Here is a 22,663-nt window from a genome sequence, read left to right as displayed (position 1 = left end):
CATTCTCGTGTTACGCAGCACGTTTGAGCTTCTGCAAGAACCAATGAGGTTCATTCACGTGTTACGCAGAAGATATTAATGATGAACGAAAGATTTTTTGGTTTCAAACTACATGAGTGTGAGTAAATGATCATAGAATTTTATTTTTTGGGTCAATTAAACCTTTAAGAGCGAATGCACGGATCCAATATAATGATACACATCCGAATTTCTATCGCTACTGTTAAAGTTCACTTAAAGGGATGGTTCGGAGTAATTTCAACCTAGGGTCCTTTGCACCATGACCTTGAGCCAAACACCTCCCCAGAAGCCTTTTTTCCCTTGGTCGAACATTATTAAAGTTAGAGATTATTTATATTATTATATTATTTAGAGATCCCCTCCTTGAACTGCCACCTTAACGTGGTGGAGGGGTTTGAGTACCCGAATGACCCTAGGAGCTATGTTGTCCGGGGCTATATGCCCCTGGTAGGGTCTTCCAAGGCAAACAGGTCCTAGGCGACGGGTCAGACTAAGAGTGGTTCAAAAAACCCTTTATGAGTTATATTAAATCGAGGACCGTGACGTCGCCCGGTATGGCGCAGCCGGGGGCCCCACCCTGGAGCCAGGCCCGGGGTTGGGGCTTGTATGCGATCGCCTGGTGGCCAGGCCTCCCACCACGGGGTCCGGCCGGGCTCAAGGCGGGGGCCTCGACAACCCAGTCCCTGGACACGGAAACTAGCTCTAGGGACGTGGAACGTCACCTCGCTGGCGGGGAAGGAGCCTGAGATTGTGCGTGAGGTTGAGAGGTTCCAACTAGAGATAGTCGGGATCACCTCTACGCACAACCAGGGCCCTGGAACCACACTCCTTAAGAGAGGATGGACTCTTCACCACTCTGGAGTTGCCCGTGGTGAGAGGCGGCGGGCTGGTGTGGGTTTGCTTATAGCCCCCCAGCTCAGCCGCCATGTGTTGGAGTTTACCCCGGTGAACGAGAGGGTCATTTCCCTGCGCCTACGGGCGGGGATAGGTCTCTCACTGTCGTTTGTGCCTACGGGCCGAACGGCAGTGCAGAGTACCCGGCCTTCTTGTAGTCTCTGGGAGGGGTGCTGGAAAGTGCTCTGACTGGGGACTCCGTCGTTTTACTGGGGGACTTCAACGCCCACGTGGGCAACGACAGTGACACCTGGAGGGGCGTGATTGGGAGGAACGGCCCCCCTGATCTGAACCCGAGTGGTGTTCAGTTATTGGACTTCTGTGCTAGTTACAGCTTGTCCGTAATGAACACCATGTTCAAGCATAAGGGTGTCCATCAGTGCACGTGGCACCAGGACACCCTAGGCTGTAGGTTGATGATCGACTTTGTGGTCGTTTCATCTGACCTCCGGCCATATGTCTTGGACACTTGGGTGAAGAGAGGGGTGGAGCTTTCAACTGATCACTGATCCGGTAGTGAGTTGGATCCGATGGCGGGGGAAGAAGCTGGACAGACTCGGCAGACCCAAGTGTACTGTAAGAGTCTGCTGGGAACGTTTGGCCAAGTCTCCTGTCAAAGAGATCTTCAACTCCCACCTCCAGTGGAGCTTCGACCGGATCCCGAGGGAGGCTGGAGATACTGAGTCCGAGTGGACCATGTTCTCCACCTCCATTGTCGAAGTGGCCGCTCGGAGCTGTGGCCGTAAGGTCTCCGGTGCCTGATGCCCCTCCGGGACATTTAATATTCAACGATATTATTGATCTGCCTAATTAGGGTGGACAATGATGCAATTTTCTTCTAGAAACAAACTTTGTTGTATCCCGCCATCAGGCAAGTGTTATTTAAATAAACTCCTGGTGTACATACAAACTTTCCAATGCTTTGTTTTATGAGTACAGAAGCTATTTGTACTACTGTAGAAGTTTGATACCATTCCGGGCATTATTAGTGAGGTAAATTACAAGATACAACCTTGGATCCATTAGCGCCTGCACTAAGCCATTTGGCTGATATCGCTAAATAAGCTTTAACTTGAATAATGTTAAACCAAGGGGGAAAAAAAGGCTTCTGGGGGGTGTTTGGCTCGAAGTCATGGTGCAAAGGACCCTAGGTTGAAATTACTCCGAACCATCCCTTTAAGACCGACTGTGTTTGAGGATACTCGCAGAGGCCGGTATTTTGAGAGAATGTGTGTCTGTTTAAGTGCAAGGAGATGGAAAAGAGAACTGAATTCTGTTTGCACGCTGTCTGAAATGTGCCTCTCTCGGGTGTGTGCACAGATTACAGATTGCCAAATTGAGTTGTCTTTCGTGTTTACTTGCGCATGAATGTTTAAATTGACAAGATTTACAAACACACGCAAATAATAAACTTTTGCTCTATGATGGTTAAACTTTGCAATAATCCACGGGTCATATGCGCGTCGAACCGTGGGGCGTGATGCGTACAGAGCTGCGATCCGTTACGGCACTAGTGCTGATAGCGGTGTGTGTGTGTGTGTGTTCACACAGGTGCGGTGCTGCTGCACGCGGGCGATCTTCAGCACCTGGCGTGGCTCGGCCTGCAGTGGGCGCTGATGGAGCAGAGTGTCAGCCTGCAGCGCTGGCTCAAGCAGCTCTTCCCTCGCCTCACGCTCGATTCCTCCAAACTAGACACCAACTCACCCGAGTCCATCTGCCTGCTCGACCTGGAGGTGCGTCCACCCCTCCTCATCCTCAATGAGGCACGGGGGAAACATTCACCCACATTTGCACATGCACAATCTCTTATATTGTTTTATTTTTTAGCAAAATGTTAGTATTAATTCATGTCTGATGATTGTTTTAGATGCTGTTATAGGTGATGTAGCCTCTCTAAAATGCTGTGTTTTAGTTTCAGTAATTTAATGCCTGTGATTGTATAATGCTGTAAAGCTCTACCTAACATACATGTTTGGCTCAACAGTTTGGCTGATGGCATTTTTAGAAGATTGACGCATTGTTGAAATTTAGGAAATCAAATGCATTTCTTAAGGCTGTAGTCCATAAGCACAGCACGTTTGGGACTGAAGTCTTGGCTGTCATACTGTCATAAAGGACTAGGAAGTGGAAGTATCTCAGCGGACCTGATGAAGCACCTCAGCTGTGTATATGTGATGTTTTGCAGGTGTTCTTGTGCGGCGTTGTGTTCAGCAGTCAGACACAGCTACAGGAGACGGCATGGATGGCCTTGTGCTCCTCGCCGCATCAGCCCCGGTGTTTGCCTCTGCACATCATCAGGCTCCTGTCCTCCGCCAAGCAGCGCGAGTGGTGGGACGCCGTCTACCGCCTGATCCACAAGAGAGCGCTGTGAGTGACTGCTCTGCTGTGAGTGAAGGCCTGACGCACGGCTCTGTGTCTGACTGAGTGTTTTCTGGTGTGTGTGTGACAGGCCGGGGACGTTGGCTAAACTGCGGATGCTGGTTCAGCGCGGTCTCGGCACGCTGCGCGCCGGAGAGAAACACGGCCTTCAGCCGGCGCTGCTCATCCACTGGGCTCAGCATCTCAATGACGTGGTACGTCTGCTCACAGCCGTCCTCATGATGCTCGTTCTGAGCCAGGAATTATGGGATGCTCCGGTCTGAGTGTTTTTAAGGCGATAATGGTTGTTTTCTTTTAGGAAATAATGAATTTAAAAGGATTAAAGGGAATAAAGAAAAAGTAACAAAACTGCTAAATCATTTATTGTAAAATAATCCATTGAAACTATTTGCAAAAAATATTTTATTTTAAAATATGCACATATTCACTCCGAAAAAAGCATCTCTGCAGAAGACAATAGTGTCACCATTATTAAAGTAAAGATGTGACAGGAAAGTGAGTTCACTGTCATACTCTGAACACTTCATAACCCACTCTGTTCTTACCTGACATCATGCATGTGTAAATTAGATTAGGCCAGTTATTATGCTCTCTCTCAGTAATAAAGCGCACTTAGTTTCTCAGATAGTACATCTGTAAGCATCAGGAAGCAGCTCATGCCGTCGGTCGAGGGAATGAGCAGAGCTGGATGAATTAGAGCATTGTCATCTGTTTGATTCCCATACTTTGATCGTAGTGTTGATGACTTCAAAAGTGTGAGAGTACTGAGTAGGTGTGTCCTGACGTTGGTGTGTGTGTTTGACAGGGGGAACGGGTGAACTCTTACCATGACCAGAAGCACTATGCAGGCCGCAGTGTGCACTACTGGAAAGTTGTGCTTCCCTTGCTTGAGAAAATCCGAAACAAACGCAGCATTCCTGAACCTCTGGAGCCGATGTTCATGCACTTTCACAGTAGAGACATACAGGTATGTACTCTCTTCCTGCTTCTGTTTCATATGGTGGTTTTGTCTCTAATGGTCTCTTTGTCTTCAGCCTTCTCAAGTGCGAGTATATGAGGAAGAGGCCGCCATAAGCTCTGCCACACTGCTTGACATCGAGGGCAACACCAACGAGGCCATCGCAAAGCTGGAGAAGCTCAACAGCATCTCGTCTAACTGGCATCTTGCTAAGGTAACAGTGCTTTCTCTGGACGACAGTCACACTGGTTCAGCTTCAGAAGTGAAGTGATTAACATCGGTCTGTGAATGACCCTGACCTGATGAGTTTGTGAATGCGTGTTGTCAGATCTATCAGAGGCTGTCGGAGGAGGCGGGAAACGGGATGGAGGAGACGCAGGACAGGAGCATCCACTTCCTCCTGCAGTTCAGGAAATACCTGACCAAGATTTATCAGGCCAGTCCAGAGGACATGGACAAGGTATGTTAACCCTCTGGGGTCTGGGGTGTTATTGGGGTCCTTGAGATGTTCTGACATGCCCTGACATTTGTGCTTTTTTCAGTTGCTTTTAAACATATTAATGGCAAAGGTGTAAATTCACTCTATATAGCACAAACAGGACTACAATAATATGTGAGCCACATGTATGTACATGTTTTCATTTTTGAGAGAATAATGTTTATGCATGGTTATCGAAAAAACAAAAAATTAAAGTTTCTGAAATAAGGCCACAAAACACATACTAAATATGTGGCAATAAGACTTTTGACTAATGGATGTCGACCTAGAGTTTTTTCTTCAAAATGATGTGAAAATCATCCTGCCTAATCATTCACATAAAACGATACATTGATTTAAGTTTTGGGAAACACTTTTAGTTTGGAAAGCCAATATGCGGATGGGGCGTAAACGATCATGCATATTTAGTAGTTCACACCTGATTAGACAATGCCCCTGCATACTTAATGAGCCATTCATTCAGGTGTGTCACCTATAGCTAACTTAAATATACAAGCTTCATAAAAATGATCATTCTAGAAGAAAATTTCAGATGGCATTTAGAGGCTTTTGCATCTGAACTCTTCATATATACACACACACACATATATAAATCGCGGTGATGAATATGCACGATATTGTTATCGCGGGCACTTCAAAATACCGTGAAAAATAATAGATCAGAATTTATATTTATAGAACGCGCATTAGCTTATTTTCTATCAACCGCTTAAACAAACACTGCGTATGCTGCGCGAAACACGTGCGCACTCTGATGTAAACAATCCCCACATGTAGAAGCACTGTGTGCATGCGGTGCGCCGCAGTGCGCACTCTAGTCTAATGTAAACAATCCTCACGTGGAGAAGAAGCATGGCGAAAGGAGGAACGCTGCCGACGATCTATCCTCCCCTTCTAAAAGCGGGGCTGTCAACTCTACTCATTCAGCGTGAGACTCACGCAATAGACACTTTTCGCCACACATCCATTTTCTCACGCAGAGAAAAATCACGGAGCAAAGAGGACACTGACACCGACAGACTGGACAGAGCAGGTTTCCTTTGATATGAAAAAAAATTCTCAGCTCTCAGGTTCTGTCCATTTTATTACGAAATTCAGACAATAAATACCGTGTTGGCGCTTGTAAATGTGACGTGAGCGATCGCTGTAGCGCCTCAGTTCAAGTAAACCGATCATCTGTTACTTTTTATTTAAAGATACAGTACAACTTACCGAAAGGTATTTATGCCTCATACATAATATCGATCAATCAGTGTTTTACAACCACGGAAAGAGGTCAATAAAACTGCAGGTGAACAATTATGTCACAGAACGTTACATTTACCTCAGGAAAGCCATGTAATGACCAACACGTTAGTTGACTAGAAAAAATAGCTATAGAGAGGAGTATTTTGCTAAATATGTACACTATATTACGTTTGTATTATATTTCTACTTGTGTCATAATTTATTATAATGAAAACTAAATTGTATTTAATTTAATTTGTTAATTTTTAACCTTTAATAATTATAGCAATTAAAATATCGTGATAATACCGTATACCGTGATAAAAGCTCAATCAATTAATCGCAGCATGAAAATTTGATACCGGCACATGCCTAATATATATATATATATATATATATACATACATAAACACATACACACACACACATATATATGCATACACATAAATACTTTATAATCTATTCAAAACTAGTCAACGTCTTTCAAAACTATACATTTCAAAGTATACATTTTATCATACGTATTTCAAAGTAAAGGATTCATTAGTTAGTTGATGACTTTATTTTTGACAAAACACGTACAGTATATATTCCTCATCTCAGTATAGCAATAGAGTTTGCTAAAAGCTGTTCATTCAATACAGCAGTATTTGAAAATCGATAATATTTTGTAAAATTACATTTATATTTGCATTTATGTCAAAACCTAGACACTTTTAAACATCAAAAGGACATTTATTAATATGTATTCGTGTCAAAATGACATATAAACAGATTTTCCTATTCAATTTTGCATGGAAACGCTTCCAAGACGCTTGCGTGTGGCGTGAAAAATAGGCGTCGGTTCTATTTCTAGCATGCACGCGTTTTCCACGCGGCTCGTGCCGCGCCTGAGACGCGCGTCTCACACAGGCAGTGTGCAAACTCTAAACTGTTAACATGGGAGCCGAAATAAAAACGGACACGCCATGCAGCTGAGACGCTTACGCCACGCATCCAGTGTTTCACCGGCCTTATCCAGCGGATGTGGGCGTTTGTATGCATCGCCTCACATTTGCGTTTGTATAGCGCGGTCTCCGTAGGCGGAGTCACATTACAACTTAATTAGCTGAGATGAGAACGACTGACATCTCTCTCTTTACATACATATTATATAAACTGTGAATATTTGTTTTTTTATAAAAATTACTTCATTTAAAAGAAGAGAATTCAAGCTTCATGCCTGTGTGACTGTATGCCTGTTTGACTGAGTATTCGCTGAGTTACAGTTCATTTTCGGACGCGTTTCAGAATGGACTTCACTGACGGAGAGTAGGCAGAACTCGCATCATGTTTATTTTTCTTTATTTGGCGAAAAGCACAACACTTTGTTTTTATTATGAGCATACACAAAAAAATACACACTAAACAGGATCGATTGATGTATAACACAAGCATATAAGATAAAAATTTATATATTTTTATTTTTATTTTTTTGCACTCATAAGGAAAAAAACGAGCCGACCCCAGGGGGTTAAACACTTCTGATGTTCGTGTTGCTCACTTTACTCCATGGTTCCTCAAATCTGATGCTGGATGACCACTGTCCTGCAGAGTTCAACTCTAGCATTAAGCAAACACACCTGAAGAAGTTAATCAAGGTCTTCAGGATTGCTGGAAAGCTTGAGTTTTGAATGAACTAGTCCTTTAATTCGGTCTCTTTGTGTTTTAAGTTGCCTATATCTATGGAGGATGTGATGGATTTGCTGAACGAGGTCAACCAGCAGCTTTCAGAAGATGGCGAGCGGGATGAAGATCAGGTGGACTATCCGCTGACGTCCAGCCCCGGTCAGCCCACTGAGCCACATGTGAAGTTCTCCACTCCGTCTCCATCCAAAAGTGCCACGTCTCCTTCTAAAAGATCCATGGTATGTCATGGCACTGGTGCTTCTGCAGAAGCTTTGCTTGCTGTTTACATGGTGTTACGGTCCTGACTGTTGTTTCCTTCTCCAGTTCTCACCTAAAATGCCTGCTCCCTCGGCCGTGGACCAGAAGTCCCTCTTGCAGATGCTGTGCCAGCAGGTCGAGTCCTTGAAGGTCAGTCGCACATCCACCGCTTGTAGCAGAATCTGTTAGTGTTTGCTTTTGCTTTGCCACAGACAAATGGGAATTAACCTTCAATACTGTGAAATTTATTTTGATGTTTTATTAATGGTTTTGTCATTCCATCAGCATCTTCCTGTAAAAGAACCGTGCCAGAACCATAAGCACTGGATTCAACTGCAAGGAGAAACGGTTTCTTAAAATCAGGTGTAACGAATACAGGAGCATTGGCTAATAGGGCATTTAGCATTATCATTATTAAAAGCACACTGGCATTGTTCTGACCACTTGAATGGTTTCTTTGTACTCAATAAATCAGTCAAAGGAGTAACTACACTGGCAAAATTCTGATAAAACCCTCGATAGTAACCTACCATTCCCAGTTCACGACGGGTACTAGGTGTAGGGAAACTACCAATAGCATCAACCTTAACGTCGATTGGTTTTACACAACCCCGACCAACCAACTTACCCAAATATGTCACGGTGGCTTTTCCAAACTCGCACTTGGCAAGGTTAATTGTTAAATTGGCTTTGGCCAGACGTACAAAAAGTTCTTTAATGATGATAAGATCATTAAATAAGATGTTCGGACCAGGAAGAACTAAACAAAACAACATCGTCTAAGTAAGCCTCGCATCCTGACAACCCAGACAGTACTCGATTTACCAATCCCTGAATCGTTGCTGGAGCATTTCTGACCCCAAAAGGCATAACGTTGTACTTCAGGAACCTATCAGGTGTAACAAAAGCAGACAGTTCCTTAGCACGAGATGTCAAGGGAACTTGCTAATAGCCTTAAAAAGTTTAATTTGCTGACAAACTGTGCAGAGCCAACACGATCCACGCAATCATCAATTCTAGGTAAGGGGTAACAATCAGGTTTTGTCAGCGTATTAAGCTTCCTGTAGCCAGTGCAAAAACGATAAGAATTATCGGGTTTACTTACAAGAATACAAGGAGAGCTCCAAGAGCTAAAACTGGGTTCTGCTAAATTATGAGCAAGTAAGTAATCCACCTCGTTCTGAAGCAACTCACTTTTTACAGGGTTTACTCGATATGCATGTTGTTTTACAGGTTGAGCCATACCTACGTCAATGTCATGCTCAATGACATGAGTTCGGGTAGGGACATCAGAAAAGAGAGAGGGGAATGAACTTACCAACTTAATTATATCTGTCTTCTCTGATTCAGACAAATGAGATAAATTAGCAATAACTTCAGAATTGTGGAGTCGCCCTTCCACTACTCTTCGAGAAGGACTGTTCATTTCATCCGTAGCTATTGGACCCGTATTTTCCACCATCTTCTCAGATACTTAGAAGTGCTCTGACCAACAGAGAAGTCACAGGAGTCACCTACTTGGTCACCTACTTGAAATTCTCTGAATTTAAACTTACGGTCAAACAATCTCTGTATCTTCCCCTGAGACTTACCTAATTTTCGTTGGGCAATAGCTCTTCATATATTCTGTTACGAAAACTACTTACATAATCTAAAACATTTTCTGGCGGATCAGACATCTTCCATTCATCTGCCAAGACAGCAATAGGGCCTCTGACAGTGTGTCCAAACACTAACTCATTAGGACTGAAACCTGTGCTCTCTTGTACAACTTCACAGATAGCTAATAACAACCAAGGAAGTCCCTCTTCCCAGTCACAGTCAAGTTCAACCCAATAAGATCTCAAAAGTGACTTCAGAGACTGATGGAATCTTTCTAGCACCCCCTGACTCTGAGGATGATAAGCACTTGAGGTGTTATGTGTGACTTTAAGTTGTCGCATGACTTAAGAAAAGTGTTGAGACATAAGTTTGAGCCTCCATCAGACTGAATAATTTTCTGAATGCCAAAAATAGACAAAACTTGTTAAAGCCTTTAAAATCGATTTAGTAGTAATGGATCTCAAGGGGTAGGCTGCAGAATACCGTGTGGACTGACACATTACAGTAAGTAAATAAACATGTCCAGCCTTAGATCGTGGTTATTCATATCGGCTCTAATGACGTCATGGACAGAAACTCACAAAGTCTAAAGAAAGATTTTATAAATCTACTTGGCCTTATCCAGGAAGCAGGGATGCTACATGTTGTTTCCGGTCCTATTCCTTCTCTTCGTAGAGAAGGTGAGAAATTCAGCCGTTTGTGGTCTCTCCATGTATGGTTACAAAACCACTGTCAAGATAATGGATTTCCCTTTGTGGATAATTTTGATTCTTTCTGGGGAAAATATGAACTTTTTAGTCGTGATAGATGTCATCCAAATGAAAAAGGGGCACACCTACTATCTTCTCATATTGACTTCCTTCTGAACACTATCGGATGAAGGGACATTGCTAGGACCTCTCAATCAAAGGTGGATATTGACAATATTAGCTGCTCATTAATTAACACATTAATGGTTAGATGTGGTACTACAATTGCTAACACTCCTAATCCTGGGCAAGTAATCCCTACCATAATTTCAAAGCGCTTTTTTCATAGACCTACAGATACATTTGGGTTTTCTAGTTATGTTAGGCATCATAACCTCATACCTATTAACCTAGTTATCAATGTAAGCACTTGTAATCTGCCTAGGCTAGCTCCTTTGCAAACATCATATTGCCCTTCAGATTTTAAAACAAGGCAAGGGCTTGTGTTAATGCACATTAACGTTCGAAGCATCATCTCTAAACTTGACATGCTAGACTTGTGGGTTAAAGATTCCAAACCTGACATTTTAGTGTGCTCTGAAACTTGGCTTAAATCCTCTGATGGTGATGATGTTATTGTAATTAATGATTATAATGTTTTTAGATGTGATAGAGCAAAAAAGGGTGGAGGCGTCTGTATGTTTGTACATAAGGATGTTAAGGCCACACAATCTTTTAGTATTTCTGTTCCTAAACAATATGAGCTTCTTGTTATTAATGTAGACATTTTTCGTAATGTGTTTGTCTCTGTTGTTGGAGTTTATCGCCCTCCATCTGCTACAGAGGAAGCAGTCACTTTTATTTTTGAATCACTTACCCCCTTTTTAAATAATGAGATTGTGATACTTGGTGATCTTAATTTAAATTGGTTATCCCCTTCTTCTGCTTATTTTAGAACAGCTTGTGTTGACAGGAACTTGACACAATTGATCATGGAACCTACTCGAGTTAATTTAAAAGACCCTTTAAGATCAACTCTGATAGATATAATCCTTACGAATAATCCTCATAAATACCCTCACAGTGGTGTCTTTGCTATGGACCTTAGTGATCACTCCACCATAGTCTGTGTTAGAAACACTAAATTAAATTAAATTAAATTAAATTAAATTAATTAAAAAAAGGAATTTAAAAAATCTAGATAATGAAGGGTTTCTCCATGATCTTTATTATTCTGATTTACCAAGTGGTTTTAATATTTCAGATGTGGAACTGGCTTTTGAAACATTTAAAAGTATTTTTAATTCAGTGTCGGACAAATATGCTCCTATGAGGACATATAGAACTAAAGACAGGATAAACCCATGGTTCACTACAGAACTACAGAAATAAAGCCTGGTCTAAAGCCAGGCACACTGGACTGGCTGGTGACTGGCTGATATTTAAACAACTCAGAAACAAGTGCACCATCTCTGTAAAAAAACAAAAAGGCAAAATCAAGTTATTTAAATACATTTCTAGCAGTCAAGGTGATCCGACTAAATTCTGGAAAGCTATAAAATACCTAAAACAAAGTGGCCACTCCTCTCTGCCTAATACAATTACATTTCATTCTAAACCTGTAAATGACAAAATTGAAGTATGAAGTATGATTTGTTCAATCAACATTTTGTTACAGCTGGTAATTTGTTTGAGGGTGGAAATTGTAATGATGTGGTGCTCCCAGAAAGGACTGATTTTGAAGCTAGTACCACGTTAAGAGAAACGGCTTTCTCTTCCAATATTTTGTCAGATGAAGTTGTGAACCCATCTTTCTCATTTCAGTGGGTTACCTATGAGGAAGTTTTTAAAGCTCTTTTAACTATTGATATAAAAACTGCTACTGGGGCAGATGATCTTAATCCTTGTCTCTTAGGTCCGGTTCTTTTTTCTCTTTATATCATCAATATTAGTTCTGCTATAAACAACTTTCAACTTCACCTCTATGCTGATGACACGGTTATTTATGCTATTGCCCCTACAGCTGACCAGGCCCTTTTTGAGCACCAATCTGCCTTTACAGCTATACAGAAGGTCTTTGTTGAATTGATACTGGTAGTTATTGTAGGCAAAACAAAGTATATGCTTTTTTCAAATAACAGACAGAATCACACATAAATGATGATTTATGTATTTGCACATTGGATGGTGCCTCCATTGACCGTGTTCATGTTTATAAATATTTGGGGATCTGGATTGATGACAGGCTCTCCTTTAAAATGCCTGTTGATGAGCTGGTAAAGAAACTAAGAGTTAGAGTGGGTTTTGAAGAAATGCATTTTGCACTTTATGTGTACAAAGCTCTTTTGCACAAACTACCACCTTTTAACTGTTAGATGGTCTGGCTACCAGACCAGAGCTCAGGGACGGCTATTACTACAGATCCCTAAGATCTCCTCTGAATTGGGTAGATCGGCTTTTAGTTCTTTTGCCCCTCACATTTGGAATGAATTTTAATGTAATTTTAAACTGGATGAACTGGTGAGACATTTTAGACATTTTAAACATTTTAGACGTTTGCTTGAGGATCATTTTATTACTGACTGTGTTTGTTTTTTGTGATTGTTTTGGCTTTTCTTTTTAATTGCTTTTAACTTATTTTGCTTGTTTACTGTACATTGTATTCCTGGCTGTATTTTTTGTGACCTACACAGGTCGTCGCTGTAAATCAACTTACCTGTATAAATAAATAAATAAATAAAGGACCAACGCAATCAATAATCAAATGCTCAAAAGGAGTTGTGACAGCAGCAATAGGCTGTAAAGGAGCCAACAGAATTTTCTGGTTTGGCTTCCCGGTCATTTGACATGTATGACAGGATCGTATTTAGTTAATCACATCATGTTTGACCCTAGGCCAATAGATTTTTCTCAAATCCATAGGTCTTTCATACACCCATATGACCAGCGACGCCCTCATGAGATAGCTGCAGGATGGCTTGACGAAAAGTAACAGGAACCACAATTTGCATCCTAGGATCTGGTAAAATGTCGGAACGCATAGGTTGTTTCCTACAGAGCAATCCGTTTCTAAGAAAGTAGACAGGAAATTAGTTCTGGTCACCTCCTTCATTCATTCACCAAAGAAAACATCTTGGAGGGTGCAATCCGACTGCTGTTCTTTGATTAGTTCATCTCGAGTTACACTATAAAGTGGAGATAAAGAACAAGCATTAACATGGTCATCACAGTCAAAAGGACTTTCAGGGATGGAATCAGACTTTTCCACATTGTCAATGACAGGCTGTAATCCAGACACAGGGATCTCATCTCCAGTACCAGTGCACACAGTAATACTTTCTGGCTGAGAGGAATTCACAGAAAAAATAAAAGTATCACTAACAATATTTTCCCTTTCGTCTGATATAATTTTCTTGGCCTTGGCTCGAGTTATCGCACATGCAGGGAATAAGTTAGGACAGTCAGGGGAGTCATACATTTTTCCTATGACAGGTACTACTAAAGGCGGAACCCCACCATCTGACTTTTCTGACACATTTCCCCCAGCTAAATCATTTCCAAGTATGAAAGTGACACCAGGGATAGATAGCACCGAACGAACTCCCACAACAACATCACCTGACACAAGCTTTGAGTTAAGATGAATGCGGTGTAGAGAAACTTCCATAAACCCCATCTCAAACCCTCTAACTAATACATGAGTTCCAGTAGCAGTACTATCAGACAAAGGCAGAAGTCCTTCCAAAAAAAAAGGACTGCAAGGCCCCCTTATCTCAGAGGACACTAACAGGAACAGTCTTCTCAGAGCCAGGCAAAGACACGGTCCCTTCTGTAAGAAATGGTGCATAATCATTATGACTGTTATGAATGCTCCGAGACAAGAAGATCGATCCAAATGCAGCTTTATTAAATAAGGGTAATCCAAACTCGTAATCCAGTAAACAGGCAGTGGTCAGGGCAGGCAGCAATAAACAGAGTCCAATAAACAATCCAGATAGGGGCAGGCAGAACAGAGTCAGAAACGGTAAACAGTCCAGGGTCAAAAACAGAATACAAACACAGGAAAAACGCTCAGAAATGCAGACTAACAGTACAACAAGACTTCGCGGTGAGTGAATGAATGAACATGGTATAAATAGACTGAGACTAACAGGATGATGAGACACAGGTGAATGCAATCAGTGTATGAGGTACAGGTGAATGTGATAAGTGATGATGAGTCCGGGCAGTGAGTTATGGGAAATGTAGTCTGAGAGTGAACGTGAGTGTCTGATGTGGAGTGCCCTCTGGTGGCTCTCAAGGGCACTCCAGCTGGTGACCGTTACAATGACTCTTAACATTCTCCATCTCAGAGATATCCTTCTGCGTTTTCACAAATTGAGCAGTACTATGGTTCTCACATGATGTACGCATAAAGCTTGCCACAAAGAACCAGTAAAACCAATGATTATGAATGCGTCTAAATGTGTCTAAATACGCTGTGAATGTGAATGTGCATTATACGCTGAGTTTCGGTTCATTTTTGAGACGAACTCCAGTTCACTCGCTGGCGCCTCCAATGTCGTGATTGTCTGCTATATTTACTTCTTATTTATTAAATCCAGGCAATTGGTTCATGAAACATTGATTAAAATTAAGATATAATTAATACAAAACGAAATTCAATTTAAAGAAAGGCAGCTGTTCTGTTTGAGGTCTCTGTGAAAGTTTTAAAGCAGTCTTTTAGTGCCGCTTTCAGAGCGCTCACGTCCGTAACAGAGAACTGACACGTTGTTTTTTCCCTCATAAATGCGAACACGAAAAATAAAATAAAATGAATATTATAATGTTTTTTTGTTGGGTCAGATAATGATTACCAAATGTCTCTCTCATATTGCTCCTCATAACCACTGAAAACAGTTGTTGTAAAGTTTTCTTTGTTCGAAGCAGAGACCAGTGAGACAGTCGGGATCGCATTCAACAGAAGTTATTCTTTATTGAGAACTCTGCCGTACGCGGCTGTAGAAACTTCCAACATGATCTAACTCAAACATTATACATTTACAGTTATATACCTTCCAAGGGGGAGGGACTTTTGGAGGTGGAGACAAATTCAAACAAAGCATGTAAATGATTATACAGGTTAAGGTAACACCCTAGACTGTGAGGGTCTGGCCAATCCTAATTCAATCAGCATAAGGCTCCAAGAGCCATTTGGGTCCGAAATTCATTTGCAGAACAAAAGGTGAGATTCTCAGTGAAAGTCATTCAACCTAACTATTCAACGTCTGGGCTCCGAAAGGTGAGAATCAAGTGATCTGACTCATTTAAAACACAATAGAGAAAACAGGTCTGGCAGGAATGGAGACTCTTGCTGGAGACTCAATAATCACCTGAAATCAGTCTACTAAATTTTATCAGTTTAGATACTATTGCAGTGGAAAAACTAAATTAAACATTTAATAAAAATGTAATCCAACACAGTCAACGGAAGTTAAAAGTGGTGGGTACAAAATGACTCATGACGAAATCTGGTGGGTATGCGTACCCTCCGTCCCCACCGAAATCGACGCCTATGCTAGTACAATATCTTTGCTTCTGACAAGTTTCTGTAATAAATCCGTAAATCAATCACAAAACGTGTTGACGTGTTGGCGAATAAAATTTTAAATTGTCAATTTAAAAAAAGCAGAAACGTGTATAAAACCCGCTTCAATTACAGTTAACAATATCTGAACTGTGCTCTTTTGCACACTTCTAATTTTCTCATGCACTTTGTCTTGTATTTCTGCAATAGATTAATTGATCTGGCCATATATGTGACCAGACTAACGTAATTTCTCTGTCATTTCTCTGTCTTTTTATCTCTTTAAAATATTGCTACTTTTAGAAAAAAATGACATAATTATGAATCAAATTATTATGAACAAACAATGAAACTGTGTCAAAATTCCACAGCACAAAGAATTATCAAAAGGCGGTATAACGCACATCTCAGGTTAAATTAATTATATAAAAAACAGGGAACATTTTGTAAAAGCAAAACTGAACAAAATGCGTAATTAAAATAATTGTATGTATGTTTTACCAAATATTTAATACCACTTCCCCATAATGTTGTGATTAATTTTTAAAACAACATCTGTCAAACTGTCAATCAGATACCTCTTATCTGGTCATTTTTATTTTTATTTCATTAGTCATAACTGTTGATCACCCTTTATATGGATTTTGTGAATATGAATATTTAAAAGATTTACAAACTGTCGGCAAGACCTCATGCCAACCCCGGACATTCTGAGACTAACGTGGAAAAATCTTTATGCTTAATGCATTAAGACAGTTCAATTAAAATATTTATTAATAATGTAATGGCAAATCAGATGCGCCCAAAATATAAATGCAACGCGATGTGCTGCAACATTACCTCACAAGAAATATCTGCCCAAGAACAATCACACAAGAAATATCTGCACGAATTAAGAATCTGGGTAAGTCGCATTATTTAAGCCTTTTATTATGTTAGGATGATTTTGTATATAAAATAAAATAAAAATACTGCTGGGTTTTTACAGGCAGAGTCACGTGTATTATGCTCACACTAAATTCTCTGTTGCACTTAAATGCGCATTGCATGCACAATCATCTTAATAGTTGTACAAAAAAGTTATGCGCTGGCAAGAACGTCACTTTGCTGTTTTAATAAAAGCAATGTTAAATATTCTGCATGCACTCATCTCCTGGAAACCACAGCAATGACAAAACATATACAAATATTTTCAAATGTCTGTATAATACAGTACTGTAAATATTTGTGTCTATTACTATTTATAATTTATATTTTATTGTGGATGTTTTCTCACAATCATGACATAATGTGAAGTAAAATAAAAAATCTAATGTAAAGTTGTTTTTTTATGCACCACCTGGTGGATATTCTGTGAAGCGAAACACATTGAGGGAATTTTTAAGTACGCCCCCCCCCCAAAAGCACTTGCAGAATTCTGTGAGACGAATTGCCGAATGCCGCGGGAGAAAACGCGCGTTTTTAAAGGCCACATCTGTACACCAACGATCAAATGTGGTTTCTTTTTCTCTGGCAAATTCAAGATAAGTGCACTTCTCAGATTAAAAAAAAACAATATGCCTCAGGTGCTAATTCATATGCTTGTAGTAGTGCAGATTTAATAGTTTAATAATCACGGCTTTGCTCAACAGTTAGCGCAGAGTACACTTTCTGTGCTCTCCCTGTTAAACACATTGCAACAATAATGTCCAAAATTCTCTGGGCCATTTTAATGACTCTGCGACACGTTCAAAATGAGAAAAATATTTCTCTACCTCTCTCTCAGAAAACGGCGGTACCATCCTAATGTTTTTAAAAACATCAAAAACAGGTGCAGCAGAGACCGATTCATTAGATGACATGGAAGGTGGAGTTTCAACTGTTTTTGCATTCATCTCCAACCCAAGTTTCCTCAACTGAAAATGTCTTTCATCCCTTTCTCTTTCAAACTGCAACTCCAATTTTCGCATCTCAAACTGCTGTTGTAATTTCTTTACCTCAACATCTCTCTCTAACTCTTTCTCTTTCAAAACACAAGCATCACGTTCGGCACAAAGCCGAACGCAACACATAACTGCTTTTCTTGTAAAGACATCTCACTAAACTTTACATTTCTGTCTGTATCATAAAAAGGAGATGTTAAAGACTCATCAGGGTTAGTAACTTCAGCTCTTGGGCCCTATTTTAACGATCTGAAACGCAAGTATCAAACGCGAAGCGCAAGAAACTTTGTGGGCGGGTCTTGGGCGCTGTTGCTATTATACCGGCGGGATAAATGACTCTTGCGCCCGACGCAAATCTAAAATGTGTTGATCTGAAGTCGCTTCATTATTCATAGGTGTGGTTTGGGCGTAACGTGAAATAAACCAATCAGAGCAACATCTCACATTCCCTTTAAGAGCAGGCGCGCTTGTTCCATGGCGGATTAGTATTATAACGGCGGATTTGCCAGGAGCGGTTCACAGCCGAGGAGACCGACGTTCTCGTCAGGGCCGTAAAACACAGAGAAGTGACATTGGGGATGGAGAAACACACCCAGATTAGCTTCGGTTAAACAGGCGTATGATAATTTGGGTAAATGTGTAAGCTAGATTTATGCCTATTTTTTCTCATCTTCATGGACACCACAATGATTTCCCTCATATGGAATATTTTTCCTTGTAATAATGTATGATTTGCAAAAATGAGAACTGCTGCGTCTGTGTAGATGAGAGAAGCAAAGTGTATGTGCGTTGTGCACACGCTACATTATGGCCAAGCATGCGCAATTAAAATAGCATCTGAATAACGCGCCACTGACTTTAGACGAGGTTTTTTCTGGTATGTGGCGGATTTGTTTTCTGAAACTACAAAATAGTACCAGGGAACGTTTGCGCCGGAACACGCCTCCTCTTTTCGCTGAACCACCCTCGGGAGCGCAAGTTCATTCCCTAATTTACCAAAGTGCGTCTGTGGAGGGAAAAGTCCGCTGGGTGTCGGGTGAGAAATAGGAATGATACATGCGTCGGTGTACAAAGTCTATTGCGCTGGGTACAAGATAGGGCCCCTTACCTCTAAAAAACCCCACTCGAAAAGTGCGCTTTTCAGAGTGTTCATCAGAGATTCTTTAAGCTTATTATTGTTACTCGTTAACTCCATGCCAAAACGCTCGTCAATCTGCAACAACTCTACCTTCGTGCATCTTTCCAGTAATATTTCTGAAGGAAACACAAAGGAATCTTCGACTCAAGACATTCTTGCTAAAACAGGAGCTAGGCTAACATGAAACAAAGCAACAGTAAACACAAGCTTGAGAACGCCACTCTAAACTACAATGTTGAGACAACAAATCCCATAAGCCACTTCGCCAGTGTAACGGTCACCAGCTGGAGTGCCCTTGAAAGCCACCAGAGGGCACTCCACACCAGACTATGTTGTTCACTCACAGACTACATCTCCCATCATTCTCTTCCTGGACTCATCAGCACTCATTATCACATTTACCTGTAACTCATTATCTTGTTTAGTTCACCCCATATAACCTGGTTCACCCCATCACTCAGGGCATAGTTTTGTATGTTGTTGCACTGCATTTCTGAGCGTTTTCCCTGGTTTTCTTGTCTCTTGGTTTATTGGATTTCTTGCCTGTCCCGTGGATTACTCTTGTGCCTCTGACCCCTGCCTGTTTTGTTTTGTTTTGTTTTGTTTTGTTTTGTTTTGTTTTGTTTTGTTTTGTTTTGTTTGTTTGTTTGGACTGTCTTCCTGTGCTTGACCCTCTGCTTGTTGGATTATGATTATGGATAACCCCTTTAATAAAAGCTGCATTTGGATCCTCTACCCTCGTGTCTCGGAGCAGTTCGTAACAGAAAACTTCGCCAAACCAAGATCCAGCAGCGACGACCAACCATGAATCCAGGAGCACAGATTATGCGTCTCCGTCAGGGAGACCGGCCCATAGAGGAATATGTCATGGACTTTTTGGAGCTGGCTCGCTTGACCTGTATGGATTAACAATGCCTTATGATCTTTTTTCGGGGAGGACTAGCTGAACCGCTCAGTTCATTCATGCCCTTGCATGATCCTCACGGGATTTAGAGCACTATATGGACCTGGCCCTTTTGTTGAGTGGCTCATCGTTTACTGTGGGCATGGTAGAGGAGGAGCTCCGTGAACCCACATTATCCCCTTAGCCTGCGCTCCACGACAGCCCTGCCGAGCCTGAGCTTCTCCTCGTCAGCCCTGCCGAGCCTGAGCTTCTCCTCGTCAGCCCTGCTGAGCTTGAGCTTCTCCACGTCAGCCCTGCCGAGCCTGCGCTTCACGTCAGTCCTGCCGAGCCAGAGCTTCACAACGTCACGTCTGCCGAGCCAGAGCTTCACGTCAGTCCTGCCGAGCCAGAGACTGTTCACGTAACGTCTGCCGAGCCAGAGACTGTTCACGTCACTTCTGCCGAGCCAGAGACTGTTCACGTAACGTCTGCCAATCCAGAGACTGTTCACTTCACGCCCGCCGAGCCAGTGTCTCCGGACAAGATGGCCGCCGCCGAGCCAGTGTCTCAGGACAAGATGGTCTCCGCCGAGCCAGTGTCTTCGGACAAGATGGCCGCCGCCGAGCCAGTGTCTCTGGACAAGATGGCTGCTGCCATGCCTGAACCTGAGCCCTCAGCAGAGATGGCCGCTGCCACGCCTGAACCTGAGCCCTCAGCAGAGATGGCTGCCGACACGCCTGAACCTGAGCCCTCAGCAGAGATGGCCGCTGCCGCTGTGTCTGTTCCTGTCCCTGAGCCGGTGTCTGTTCCTGTTCCTGAGCTGGTGTCTGTCACTGTCCCTGAGCCGGTGTCTGTTCCTGAGCCGGTGTCTGTTCCTGAGCCTGTTCCTGTTCCTGAGCCGGTGTCCACTCCTGTTCCTGAGCCATGGCCGCCTGAGCCTGTTCCTGTGCCATGGCCGCCTGAAGGGTCGTCTCCTCCCTGGCCGTCTGCACAGCCTGCTCCGCCCTGGCCACCTGAAGGGTCGTTTTCTTCCTGGCCACCTGAAGGGTCGTTTCCTCCCTGGCCGTCTGCACAGCCTGCGCCGCCCTGGCCACCTGAAGGGTCGTTTTCTCCCTGGCCACCTGAAGGGTCGTTTCCTCCCTGGCCGTCTGCACAGCCTGCTCCGCCCTGGTCGCCTGCACTGTCTGCACCGCCCTGGTCGCCTGCACTGCCTGCTCCAGGGCTCCGCCCTGGTCTCCTGCACTGCCTGCTCCACCCTGGTCGCCTGCACTGCCTGCTCCGCCTTGGCCTCCCGTCTTGCTGCAGTCTCCAGGTCCTCTTCCGCTTCATGGACCTGGTCCTCCATCCCACCCCCAGGTCCGCCTCCACTCCACCTCACTCCTGGACAATTTTTTTTTTTGAGCGTCTGGAAGCCGCTCCTTTGAGGGGGGGCTATGTAACGGTCACCAGCTGGAGTGCCCTTGAAAGCCACCAGAGGGCACTCCACACCAGACTATCTTGTTCACTCACAGACCACATCTCCCATCATTCTCTGCCTGGACTCATCAGCGCTCATTATCACATTCACGCATTTTCCCTGGTTTTCTTGTCTCTTGGTTTATTGGATTTCTTGCCTGTCCCGTGGATTACTCTTGCGCCTCTGACCCCTGCCTGTTTTGTTTTGTTTTGTTTTGTTCTGTTTTGTTCTGTTTTGTTCTGTTCTTCCTGTGATTGACCCTCTGCTTGTTGGATTATGATTCTGGATAACCCCTTTAATAAAAGCTGCATTTGGATCCTCTACCTTCGTGTCTCGGAGCAGTTCGTAACAGCCAGGGACCGTTGCAGCATAACACGCTCGTGTTGCAAACAACGCCTAGTTACAAGATTGATGAAGACTTACCACCAGTCATTCCCCACATCATCTTCAAGCTCTTAGCAGGCATGACAAACAGCACAGACACGGAAAACAGCAAACAAAGTGTCACCTTCAATGAAAATGAGAGACTTCAGTTTTTAACTATAAGCAAAACTAACTAAACCTACCTAATCTTCAAAGGTGTACCGGACTCGAGGCGGCATTTAAATGCTGAACTCAAGGACAGTTGGTACATTTAAACCAAAAGCCCGAAGCGTACCCCCAACAGAGATTTAAAACCTCCACCCAGAATAACCTTCAAAAATAAGTTTTTGACAAAGCAGTAAATGTTTCTAGTGGTTTTAAATTCAACCATGTAAAACTGGTCAGCAGCTCTTTGTGAAAGTGGAACAGACAAGTTTCAGATTTTAGGGATTGTAATATCATGTTTTGTTTTCCGTCTCACACAGAATGAGGTTCATGGCCTGCGCCTTAATTCCCCTGAAGCGACAGCATCCTCATATAGGACGTACAGAGATAGTTATCCTGCAGAAGGACTTCAGGATGGATTTCCTGGAGCGCAGGCATTCCATGGTGCTCCTCTTACTGGTCAGTTCAATGAGTTGCTTCATTCCCCAAATCTGCTGTCTTTTAAATTTGTGTATACCAGTGGTTCTTTCAATGCGAGCCAATGAGGTTTGTGCAGTTTTTTCAATGTGCTTATTCAACCCAAAAAATGTTTCTTGCTGGCAAATCAGATTTGAGTGGGGAGGACAAGAATTTGAGTGAAAACTACTTTTTTTTTTTTTTTTTTTGCGATGTTTTGCACAATGCAAATCACAATCACATGGAAACCTTTTATGGTGCTTGTATGTGCCATTTGAGCTTGAAGGTTACAATCCTCATACAATAAAATGAGAACCACTTGTGTATACAATATTTAAGACATCATTAAAACCCTTTTTTTTTTTTTCTTTCAGCATATAATTCACAGTATCTTCTATGCCCTGCTGCAAATGTTACACCAACAAAGGTAGTGGAGTGATTTTCATGTAAATGTGTATATATATTAAAAATATATATATTATACCTTTTTAGTAACTAAGAAAAAGCACAGAGAATCAA

The 22,663-nt window shown here is 42.3% G+C and overlaps 1 protein-coding gene across 1 annotated transcript in view; it reads left to right on the top strand.

Annotated features, from left to right (window-relative positions):
* Nucleotides 1–22,663, top strand: part of LOC311088041 (E3 SUMO-protein ligase RanBP2-like) — a 210,478-nt gene that overhangs the window by 107,105 nt on the left and 80,710 nt on the right. The window contains exons 14-18 of the mRNA XM_084121678.1: nt 4,581–4,712; nt 7,691–7,885; nt 7,971–8,054; nt 22,009–22,147; nt 22,519–22,571. Of these exons, the coding sequence (XP_083977804.1) occupies nt 4,581–4,712; nt 7,691–7,885; nt 7,971–8,054; nt 22,009–22,147; nt 22,519–22,571 (603 nt within the window). The remainder of the gene's footprint in view (nt 1–4,580; nt 4,713–7,690; nt 7,886–7,970; nt 8,055–22,008; nt 22,148–22,518; nt 22,572–22,663) is intronic.

Source organism: Abramis brama, assembly GCF_963993115.1.
Source record: "Abramis brama genome assembly, chromosome: 8".
In the NCBI taxonomy this organism is placed as follows: Eukaryota; Metazoa; Chordata; class Actinopteri; order Cypriniformes; family Leuciscidae; genus Abramis; species Abramis brama.
The sequence above is the reverse complement of the archived record's forward strand: the minus strand, read 5'-3'. Positions and strand labels throughout refer to the sequence as shown.